Source organism: Stomoxys calcitrans, chromosome 5, assembly GCF_963082655.1.
Source record: "Stomoxys calcitrans chromosome 5, idStoCalc2.1, whole genome shotgun sequence".
Lineage (NCBI taxonomy): Eukaryota > Metazoa > Arthropoda > Insecta > Diptera > Muscidae > Stomoxys > Stomoxys calcitrans.
In genome coordinates, this window is record NC_081556.1 from 12,999,119 (window position 1) to 13,010,594 (window position 11,476).

An 11,476-nucleotide genomic window follows, 5' to 3' on the forward strand; every position below is an offset into this window, starting at 1 on the left:
AGCCACCCATAACATTGCACCCAGTATTTAAAAATATTTGCGTTATTTCCAGGTACTCACAAATACCCATACAAAAGACCCACAACAAATGACCGAAAATATCATTTAATGGTTCCGACAAAATCCTCATGCCAATTTTAGCTTTTGCTGCCTCGGCTTAATTATACCTTTTCGTGCATACCTTAGCAACAATTGCAAATCTTCATATATTAAAATCAATTTGTGTTTGTTTGTAGGTTTGTTTGTTTGTATGTTCCTTATAGACTCAGAAACGGCTGAACCGATTTTCTTGATATTTTCACTGATGGTGCATAATGATCCCGTGGTGAAAATAGGGTACTACATTTTTTGATATCTGAAGGGGGAGCGGACCCTCCCCCTTACCCTCATTTTCAGAAACGCCAGATCTCGGAGATGGGTGGTGCGATTTAAGCGAAATTTCGTGTGCTCTCTTATAGTAACCTACAAACAAAAATTTGGTATCTAAATTTCGGATGGGGTACCTAGGGAGGGGGGCCCTACCCAAAACCTACCAAATATATATATACACCAATCACGACAATATGGGACTCAAATGAAAGTTATTTAAGATTAGAAAGGATATCTGATATCCAATTGTCGGAAAAGTGTTTGGGGGGTTGGGGTGATCCCTCTTAATCGGACATATTTACCTACCATGGCAATATGGGACTCAAATGAAAGGTATTTGTGAGTCAAATTCGAATCTGATATCCAAATTCGGGACAAAGTTTCTGGGGATCCACCCCTTCTCCAAAACACCCCCCAAACAGGTCTTATTTACTGACCATGGCAATATGGGGCTTAAATGAAAGGTATTTGAGTGTAGAATACGAATCTGATATCCAGATGTGGGACTAAGTTTTGAGGGGCCGCCCATCTCCGAGAACATCCCCCCAAAAAACAAATGTGGGGCTCAAATAAAAGATATCAATGTTCGGGAAAAGTGTCTATGGGGCCAATCGACCCCATAACACCACCCAAATATGAAATATTTGATGACCATTGCAGTATAAGGCTCAAATAAGAGGTATTTTAGAGTAGAATACGAATCTGATATATATATTTTCAAAGTAAAGTCACTGAGTGACGCCCCATCCCGCAAAACATCCCCCAAACCGGTCATTTTGTCTGACTATGGGAAGATGGAACTCAAATGAAGGATATTTGGGAGTAGACCGTGAATCTGACATCAACATTCGGGACCAACTGTCTAGGAGACGTCCCACCACCGTAACAACCCCAAAGTAGGACGTATTTGCTCACCAAGACAATTTGGGCCCTCAAGACAGTGGAGTTCGATGTTGATAGTTTTTAGGGCCCATACCCCAAATCGGACATATTTGCTGGCCTTTTCAATAAGGGGTTTGAGTGAATGATATTTGAGATTTGAAAACGAATTTGATATCCAATTTGTGGCCAACACCAATATGGGGTTCAAATATATGAGAATAGAGCACGTTGCTGATATATTTTCAAGGCTTAGAGATTGGGGGACCACCCCACTCTCTAAGACACCCATAAATCGGCCATATTTACCGACTATGTCAATGTGGGGCTTAATTCAAAGCAATTGAGGGGTAGAGCAAGATACCTACTTTCAGGACCAATTTTCTGGGGGTCTACCCCTTTCCCAAAATACCCCACAAAGGGGAATTTTTTTACTGACCATCGCAATATGGGATTCAAATACAGGTATTTGGGAGTAGAATACGAATTCGATATCCAAATGTAGAACCATGTATTTAAGGCTCGCCCTTCCCCAAAACACCTCCCAAAACGCAAAATTTTTTTCGACCATGCCAATATGTGGCTCAAATGAAAGGTATTTGAGATGTGTTTGGGGGACGCCTCACCCTGTAAACTTCCCTCAAAACCAATGGCAATATGGGGTTTAAATAAATGGTATTTGAGAGAAGAACACGATGCTGTTTTTTTTCAGGGCAAAGTGTCTGGGGGACCACCTCACCCCCGAAAACACCCATAAATGAGACATCATGAGAATATCGGGCTGAAATAACGTATTTTAAGAATGGAGTACACCTTACATCCAAATTTAAATTCGTAGACCAATAAAGATCATATGGGATTCAGATATAGGCACTTATATTGTTAAACTGTTTGTCAAGCGATATATTATTTTCATAGCATGGTATTTCACTTAAAGCTCTTTAATTGTCGAAAATAAATATTCCAAGGAAAATTTTGTTCCATATAAAGTAAAAGAAGGCGCAGCGGAGCGGGCCCGGTCCAGCTAGTAAATAAATAAAAACTTCCTCTAAAGGCTGGAACTACATTCGCTTTTTGCGATATTTTTCGCCGATTACATTTAATTCAGTAGTACATTTCGTCATTACTTGTGGGATTCGAGTTGGTAGCGTTCTCGAATTACCAGTGTCGTGGTATCGTGGATTTGATTCCCACTAATTGCTAATGTGCTTTTATAATGGACTAAACAGCGAGTCTATGTAGAAAATAGACTGCCAGATTCTAACCAGCGTTGCCACTACAAAAAAAAATCTCCGACCAAACTATTTCAAAATACCTACCAAATTTCTTCTCAGCTGACTAAAGTTGCAAACTTAAAAAAAATACAAGCAATCTTCTCGTAACAGTTATTATTTAGTTAACAATATACCATAATATAACCGCACGCCACGAATTCTGTATACCATATTTTATAAAAGTTTTGTTAAAATTTGTGAACAAAAAAAGTGTTTTCCCGAGATATTGGACTCTTACGGATATTTTGTTGAAAATCGGGTAAAATGAGACTTCTATGGGCTCAAAACCGCAAATGATCGGTTTATATGACAGCAATATTTCGAATATCTGGGATCCTATTGCAACTCATTATTCCAAATTAAGGCTGGTATTATTTTCGTATTTCGTTGAAACCCCATGTTTTTCGATATTACTTTTCTCAAACACTATACAAATATCAATGATAAAATAACACTTTTATTAACATTTTACCATAAGAGCATTTCCTTTGTTATTGCGCGGCTTTCGCGTCTAGTCTAGCCTAGTACTGACTTCCAATTTTCGTCCGAACAACTGTCAAAACGCCCTAAAAAAAAACTTTTGCGAAATGACTACGAAGTTTTCCAAATAATCAGTACTTACAAAACGATTTCAACATGTTGCTAGCAACATTGTCAAATTTCGTAGATTTTAAATGTACAATGTCTATTAAATGCAGCGAACAATGGCAATCATCTGATTACAAAAATTGTTAGTTTAAATTTTTTTAGAAATGTCGTCTTTTTATTTTGTATTACTTTTTTGTGTAAAGATATTAGGGATATGAAAGTCACTACACCCGACCAGAAGTCTTTGTGACTCGCTAATCCCTAGGAACTCAAAAAAAAAAAAGCTGCTCCAGTGCCCTCGTTCAACTTGGACCAATCCGTGTATATAGAGGGACCAGAGAAGCCTAAAGCTACCTCTCCGAGAAGACAAACTCCAAGTCGCCATTTAAGATAGATTAGTCCGGCAACGCCAATGCCAAGTAGTCGTCCCACGCCATCGGCCTTCCGCCGAACAAACGAGAGCCCAAAATCCGAAGAGCGAGAGTTCTTGACTCTCTCAGTCAGAAGAAGTGCAAAGGTGTCAAATTAAGTATCGTATTCAGTACTGCTCTTGGAGCACTCCTCGTCGCCTCCGATATCAGCACCACCACAATATCTTTTACTTTCTTCATCATCAACACTATCGTAAGAAAGTTTATTAATAACTTACTAAAAGATGCATTACGACAGGCCTGGGATCTGTAGACCTAAAAATTTGGGTCAGCAGATGAACACCTCAAGGAGGTGTACTGTCTCCTCTACTTTGGAATAAAGCCATTAATAATATATATATATATATATATATATATATATATATATATATATATATATATATATATATATATTGTTTCTGGAAGGTGTAAAAGTGGTCGCGAATGCTGATGACGTAGCTATTGCGCTATTGTGAATCACAAAATAGTATTACAATCCAGTTTTTAATAAAATTGCGTGCATAAATCTTAGTAATTTTAGTACTAACTTCATTCGCTTGAAAATTGTCTATGAATTGGTTGCGAAATATGCAGCATTCTTTTGGATGGCAGAACACAAACAAAGTCATACTGTCGCCGAACGCTCAATTGCATTCTATCTGATCAGCGACGATCATTGTGCTCATTAAACTCCGTTTACGCTGCTCTTTGAATCCGGTTTTCATGGCTCGATCATTTGTTTTCCCTTTATAAAATCAGCTGACGGGAGCCTTAAATACGGATTTAATTAGGAGTGTAAACGGGGTTTTATCTGTGTTTTATTTTAGTACTTTTCAGTGCAATGCAATATAATTTGTATGAAAATGTCATCTATCCAGAAAAACGAAGTTGTGGATAAATGACCAGTGCAAGCTTATTTTTTTTTTACAAATAAGTGTGGCAGAAATACCTCTTTTCTGAATGTTAAATTAAAATTAAAACCAGTTATGTATACAATTACCTGGACAAATTTTAATAAAATTTATTTTAATGCTATTCTCAAACATTTGTTGGAAATTTTATAAATATTTGCACTTTTTTCCTCGTATTGTTTGACAGGTTGAATTGGAAACTTTTTTGAGTTTTATTTTTTGTCCTTCACGGCATATCTATCCCGTACTAAATTAAAACACAGCAATTGTCATCCACCGTGAATAATGCATTATTTTGACATTTCAGTGGCCGTTCAAGAAGTGAGTGCAAAAACTGCGGTAGGTAAAATGAACGTTTTTATTTGTTTTTATTTTATGTCTTTATACCTTTATTTGTGTTATGTAGTCCAATAGAATGCGTTATATTTGGCAATCAATTAATAGACAATTTTCGTGCGAAGTTATATGGGGTTTAAGGAAAAAATAACAATTTTGAAATCGTAGCGCATCTCATTATTTGATTACTTCGTGGAAAGGCTACAATTACAAAAGTGCACGCGGCGGCATATATCTTTGTACGCCGCCATTGAATAGCACTAATTCTTCAATTACAGCCGGCTTTGTTTTCTTTGCTAGAAAAGAAATAAGAGAAGCGAAAAAATTTTTGTATCTTTAAATTCGTCATATATTGCAATTGATACATTCAAGTTTGTGTGGAACTTTCATATTGGTAAGTATAGTGTATAGTTTTCAAATTTCATAAACGTATCCAGAAAATTGGACTTTATGCCTACGTTCTAGTAAAATATGTCGGACTCGGAAAGTAACATGTCCGATAGTGGCTCAGAAGATGGATCTGTTGGGTCTAACAAATCGCAGAAAAGTGCACATTCTAGATCACGTTCACCTGCTCGTTCTAGATCAGGATCACGGTCTGTTTCCAGGTCCCGGTCTAGATCAAGGTCCAGGTCCCGATCACGCTCAAGATCCAGATCTCGATCTAGATCACGTTCAGGATCTCGTTCGGTGGCGTCTGAGTCGGGATCAGAAGGAGGTGGTTCGCCAAGAGGCCATAAAAGACCACGCGAACGTGAAGAAGAAGAGGAGGAAGATGTGGATGGTGATGACGTTGATTCCGAGGAATATGAAGAGGACGAGGAGGATAGACACAGAAAGAAAAAGAAAAAGGATCGATTTGGAGGATTTATTATTGACGAAGCCGAAGTTGACGATGAGGTAAGATTGTAAAAAAGTCATGTCATGCGATTTCTAAAAACTTCATATTTTGTAGGTGGATGAGGATGAGGAATGGGAAGAAGGAGCCAATGAATTGGGCATCGTTGGTAATGAAATTGACGAATTGGGTCCAACAGCCCGTGATATTGAAATAAGACGACGTGGCACCAATCTTTGGGAGTAAGAAATGCAATATAACTGAAAATATAGCACATTCTAATTATATTACCTTGCAGCACTCAGAGAGAGGATGAAATAGAGGAATATTTGCGCAAGAAATATGCTGATGAATCGATCGCAAAAAGACATTTTGGTGATGGTGGCGAGGAAATGTCTGACGAAATTACCCAACAAACTTTGTTGCCTGGAATCAAGTAGGTTCAATTTAAATTTATAAAAAAATGCCCTTACTGTTTCATTGAAAAAACAGGGATCCTAATTTGTGGATGGTAAAATGTCGTATTGGTGAGGAAAAGGCCACTGCACTGTTATTGATGCGTAAATTCTTGACATACCTAAATACTGATGAACCTTTACAAATCAAATCAGTTGTAACACCAGAGGGTGTTAAGGGTTACGTTTATATTGAATCCTATAAACAAACGCACGTTAAAGCGGCTATCAACAATGTGGGCAATCTCCGAATGGGCCAGTGGAAGCAGGAAATGGTACCCATTAAGGAAATGACAGATGTTTTAAAGGTCGTTAAGGAGCAAGTCGGCCTAAAGGTCAAACAGTGGGTGAGGCTCAAGAGAGGTCTTTACAAAGATGACATTGCACAAGTAGATTATGTTGATTTGGCCCAAAATCAAGCCCATCTGAAACTGTTGCCTCGTATAGATTATACTAGGATGAGAGGAGCTTTACGTACTACATCTAGTGTAAGTTTTGAAATATAGCATATCGTAAATGTGAAAAATTCGAACCATTTGAACATCCAACATTTTATTACAGGACGCTGACAGAGGTAAAAAGAAACGCAGGCCACCAGCCAAACCTTTTGATCCTGAAGCTGTACGGTAAATTACTAGCTGCATATAGATTAAAGCAGAAACTAAATAATTTTGTTATAGAGCTATTGGTGGTGAAGTCCATTCCGATGGTGACTTTTTGCTGTTTGAAGGCAATCGATATTCGCGCAAGGGTTTCCTGTACAAAAATTTCACCATGTCAGCTATACAGGCTGAAGGTGTGAAACCCACATTAGCTGAATTGGAGAGATTTGAAGAGACACCAGAAGGTGATAATAGTTCGAAAGCAAACACAAGACATTTTCTTCTACGAATGTTTTTCTTACAGATGTGAATCTAGAAATTGCAGTTGGAGCTAAAGATGATCCCACCATGGGTCATTCATTTTCAATGGGGGACAATGTGGAGGTTTGCGTTGGTGATTTAGAGAATTTGCAAGCCAAGATTATTGCCATAGATGGTGGTATGATAACTGTCATGCCCAAACATCAAGATCTAAAGGTAGAATTAATTATCCAAAAATGTTCTTACAATAACAAGCCAATGTTAAATTTTAGGATCCCTTGGTATTTAAAGCAAACGAATTGCGTAAATACTTTAAAACTGGTGACCATGCACGTGTATTAGCAGGTCGATACGAAGGAGAAACTGGTTTGATTATACGTGTCGAACCATCAAGAGTTGTGCTGGTGTCTGATTTGACAAACCATGAATTGGAGGTATTGCCAAAAGATCTACAGCTTTGTTCTGATGTTGCCACTGGAGTAGATAGCCTGGGCCAATTCCAATGGGGAGACTTGGTACAACTGGAGTATGTATATGAACAAAGGTAGACTGTATAAGAAAGAAGAAGACGGCGTATTCTTTTACTTTTTCTAGTGCACAAAATGTTGGAGTGATTGTCCGTTTAGAGCGAGAAAACTTTCATGTCTTGGGTATGCACGGAAAAGTTATAGAATGTAAACCAACAGCTTTACATAAGAGGCGTGAAAATCGAAATACCATTGCTTTGGATGCTGATCAAAATCAAATTAGAAGACGCGATATTGTAAAAGTTATGGAAGGACCTCATGCAGTAAGTCAAAGGATTTTTGATTAACTATGTAGAATAATAAATGTATCGCCCATGAATTTAATTTTTAAAGGGGCGTTCCGGCGAAATAAAGCATTTATACCGAAGCTTGGCTTTTCTACACTGTCGTATGTACACCGAAAATGGTGGCATTTTCGTTTGTAAAACACGCCATCTCCAGTTGGCTGGCGGTAGCAAATCCCAGTCAAATACCTTTGGTCCTTTGGGAGGTTTGGGTTTTATGTCTCCCCGCATACAATCACCAATGCATCCCTCCGGGGGTCGGGGAGCTCGTGGCGGTGCTAGAGGAAGAGGCGGTTTTCGTGTTACTCGTGATCGTGAAATATTGGGCAAAACTATAAAAATCAGTGGAGGTTCATACAAAGGTTAGATACGTATAGTGGGATCTTTAATAGTTTCATTAGTTTAATACGATTTTTGCTTTTCCAGGTGTCATCGGCATTGTTAAGGATGCCACTGAAACTACAGCTCGCGTTGAATTGCACACATCATGTCAAACTATTTCTGTTGATCGCAACCATATTGCAATTGTGGGACCCGCCGGCAAAGATGGCAGTTTATCTTCATATGGCCGTACACCAGCACGCACACCTGGTTATGGCTCCCACACCCCAATTTATGCAGCTGCTGGCTCCAAAACGCCATTGCTTGGCAGCCAAACGCCCAATTGGGATTCTGAAGGACGTACTCCGTATAGCAGTTCTATGACTCCACTTCATGACGGCAGTATGACACCAAGACATGGAGCTTGGGATCCAAATGTAACCAATACACCAGCACGCAGCAATGACTTTGATTATTCGCTGGAAGAGCCAAGCCCCAGTCCAGGCTACAATCCCAGCACTCCGGGCTATCAGATCAATACACAATTTCCACCACAAACACCGGGTACCTTATATGGTTCAGATCGTAGCTACAGTCCATTCAATCCAAGCCCAAGTCCGGCTCCATCTCCTTATCCAGTGGGTTATATGAACACCCCCTCACCATCCAGTTATTCCCCCAATACACCTGGAGGAGGAGCTCCAAATTCACCCTACAATCCTCAGACTCCAGGCGCAAGTTTGGAATCCCCTATTGGCGATTGGTGCACTACAGATATTGTAGTTAAAATTCATACACATGACGATGCCGATTTGGTAGGCCAAACAGGCATTATACGCACCGTTTCCAATGGAGTCTGTTCGGTATTTTTACAAGAAGAAGATCGAAGTGTATCGGTTGTTAGTGAAAATTTAGCTCCTGTCTTGCCCGAGGCTGGCGACGAATTTAAAGTTATATATGGCGATGAGCGTGAATCGGTTGGTAAATTGGTATCGATCTCAGACAAAGACACTTGTATCTGTAAGCTTAATGGAGATGTGAAAATGATTCCCACCGTATACTTGGCCAAGATGAAATCAATTGATTAAAAGTTTCCAGAAGACCCCCAGATTAATGGTCGACGATACGTACAAGTTATCAGAAGATATAAATGCTACAATGGGTATTGTCACTGCCACAATTTGGCAAATATTAATCCCTTTCAATAATATTTTTCTTTGCTTAAATTAAGAAAATAAATAGATTTTACGAAATCTTAAACAACTTTTAGTTAAACTTTATTCTTACAAAAGAGAGAAAAACAAAAATGGAATTCCTGTACCAATTGATAAATCGATATGACATATGACAAGTGCATTTATAACTCAATACGTTTACGTATGAGATTCTCCAATGCCACAGCATCGACAGCAAACTTGCGTATACCCTCAGAAAGTTTATCAGTCGACATGGCATCCTCGTTCAGCATCCATCTGAATGTCGGCTCGTCAATGCTTATTTTTTCCAAATTTGCTTCGGCTGCTTTTTCAGCACTCAATTGGGGAACAATTTCAGCTGAATCGTTCTCTAATTCTTTCAACAATGAAGGCCCAATAGTTAGCAAATCACATCCAGCGAGAGCTTTAATCTCTCCCGTATTTCTAAAGGAAGCACCCATAACGACGGTCTTGTAGCCGAACTTTTTATAGTATGTATAGATTTTTGTCACCGAAACAACGCCAGGATCTTCTTGGGGCTCGTACTTCTTTTTGTCGGTGTTAGCAACGTACCAATCCAGAATTCGGCCAACAAATGGGGAAATTAGGGTGACATTGGCCTCAGCACATGCCACAGCTTGAGCGAAAGAAAAAAGCAAAGTAAGGTTACATTTAACATTGTGCTCAGATTCGAGAATTTTTGCTGCTTGTATTCCTTCCCAGGTAGAGGCTAACTTTATAAGGATGCGATCTTTTTTAATGCCCATATCCTCATACAGGGCAATTAATTTCAAAGCCTTTTGAACACTCTTGTCTGTGTCAAACGACAAACGTGCATCGACTTCTGTAGATACACGACCGGGAACAATTTTCAGAATTTCACATCCAAATAGTACGCATAAATAATCCATGGCTTCAGCTACTTTCTCTTCAGAAGACCTAGATATGTTTTAAGATACAGAAAATCCATAGAATTAGAATGCGATAAGAAAACCAAATGGAAAGCAAACTTTAGTCATTTATGTATGTATATATAAATTATATAGAATTGTTTTGTCTTTCTTAAGCCTATATGTAGTTCAACTCTTGAGTGTACCCTGCCTACATGCAGTTTTACCCTTGAGTGTACCCTGCCTACATGTATTACTAAATCCTTAACTACTTACCCTCCAGTCTTGTTGCCGTACTCGACAGCTTTATCTACGATGCCTTGATAACGCTCCATTTTGGCAGCATTTAAGATAAGAGAAGGATTCGTAGTGGCATCGGTGGGCTTGTAAAGCTTCATGCCTGCAAATATATGTTACAATAAGAAAAAAAACTTATTTTGAAGTTTATTATTCTGTATTCATATTAGAACGGCGTACACGTCTAGTGCGTGGTTAATGTTCTAATAGGCGAACTTTCAAGGTAGGCCTATGTTGAAAGTTGCCCCATCATCGAAGGTCATTAGTGTTACGGTATTTTTTTCATTGCAAATTTCAGTAATCATAGCCACAAGTGTGTGTATACATATTATCGTGCGATTTTTTTGCTACGTATGCCCCATGTTGCAATGCTTCAAATCGTGTAGAGGCAAAAAAATGATGTATTGTACTTACTTTCAAAGTCACCGGTATCAGCAACGATAGTTGTAAAATTTTTAAGCTGCTCCAAAGCGGACATCTTTGCTTTCTTTGCCTGTTCCATGTTGTGATCCAATCTCAATTTACTCCACTATTCTAACTTCGTAGAGCTGCTAATCTGCTACTATATTATCACGTGTTTCAGCGTTGTTTATTAAGGGCTTTACGTTAAATAAAGACAGCTTAAAGGAATAAATGGTTAAAAAGACAGCTTGAAGGAACCAAACAGTCATTTTTTAATGATCCGAATGCTTTTTATGGCATATATAAAATTTATAATATATAAAATTTGTATAGTATACAAGTAACTAAAAACCATAAAGTGAAATATTGTACAACCATGGTTGATACCGGCATTTGCATTATCTTTATATTTGTGAGTTGCGAATGTGTTTTATATGTGTGTAGGCTATGTATAAATGTGCATAAGGTGTTTTTTTTATCACTTTGTGGACGAATGGGACTCATATACCCTATTTTCTATTTTTGAACATTAGTATTGGGTTGCCCAAAAAGTAATTGCGGATTTTTCATATAGTCGGCGTTGACAAATTTTTTTCACAGCTTGTGACTCTGTAATTGCATTCTTTCTTCTGCCAG

At 38.5% G+C, this 11,476-nt stretch overlaps 2 protein-coding genes across 2 annotated transcripts; one reads left to right on the forward strand and one right to left on the reverse strand.

The window, feature by feature from the left end:
• Positions 1 to 5,039: 5,039 nt before the first annotated feature.
• LOC106083437 (transcription elongation factor SPT5) lies at positions 5,040 to 9,318 on the forward strand. Its single transcript, XM_013246437.2, has 12 exons — positions 5,040 to 5,161; positions 5,233 to 5,667; positions 5,723 to 5,847; positions 5,904 to 6,041; positions 6,098 to 6,548; positions 6,622 to 6,686; positions 6,741 to 6,907; positions 6,967 to 7,139; positions 7,196 to 7,449; positions 7,518 to 7,713; positions 7,784 to 8,096; positions 8,161 to 9,318. Exons 2-12 carry the CDS (start codon positions 5,239 to 5,241, stop codon positions 9,141 to 9,143), a joined length of 3,294 nt encoding a protein of 1,097 aa, XP_013101891.1. The 5' UTR covers positions 5,040 to 5,161; positions 5,233 to 5,238; the 3' UTR covers positions 9,144 to 9,318.
• LOC106083438 (probable transaldolase) lies at positions 9,299 to 11,122 on the reverse strand. Its single transcript, XM_013246438.2, has 3 exons — positions 10,853 to 11,122; positions 10,418 to 10,541; positions 9,299 to 10,190 (listed from the first exon to the last, which is right to left on the reverse strand). Exons 1-3 carry the CDS (start codon positions 10,938 to 10,940, stop codon positions 9,413 to 9,415), a joined length of 990 nt encoding a protein of 329 aa, XP_013101892.2. The 5' UTR covers positions 10,941 to 11,122; the 3' UTR covers positions 9,299 to 9,412.
• Between the last annotated feature and the right edge of the window lie 354 nt (positions 11,123 to 11,476).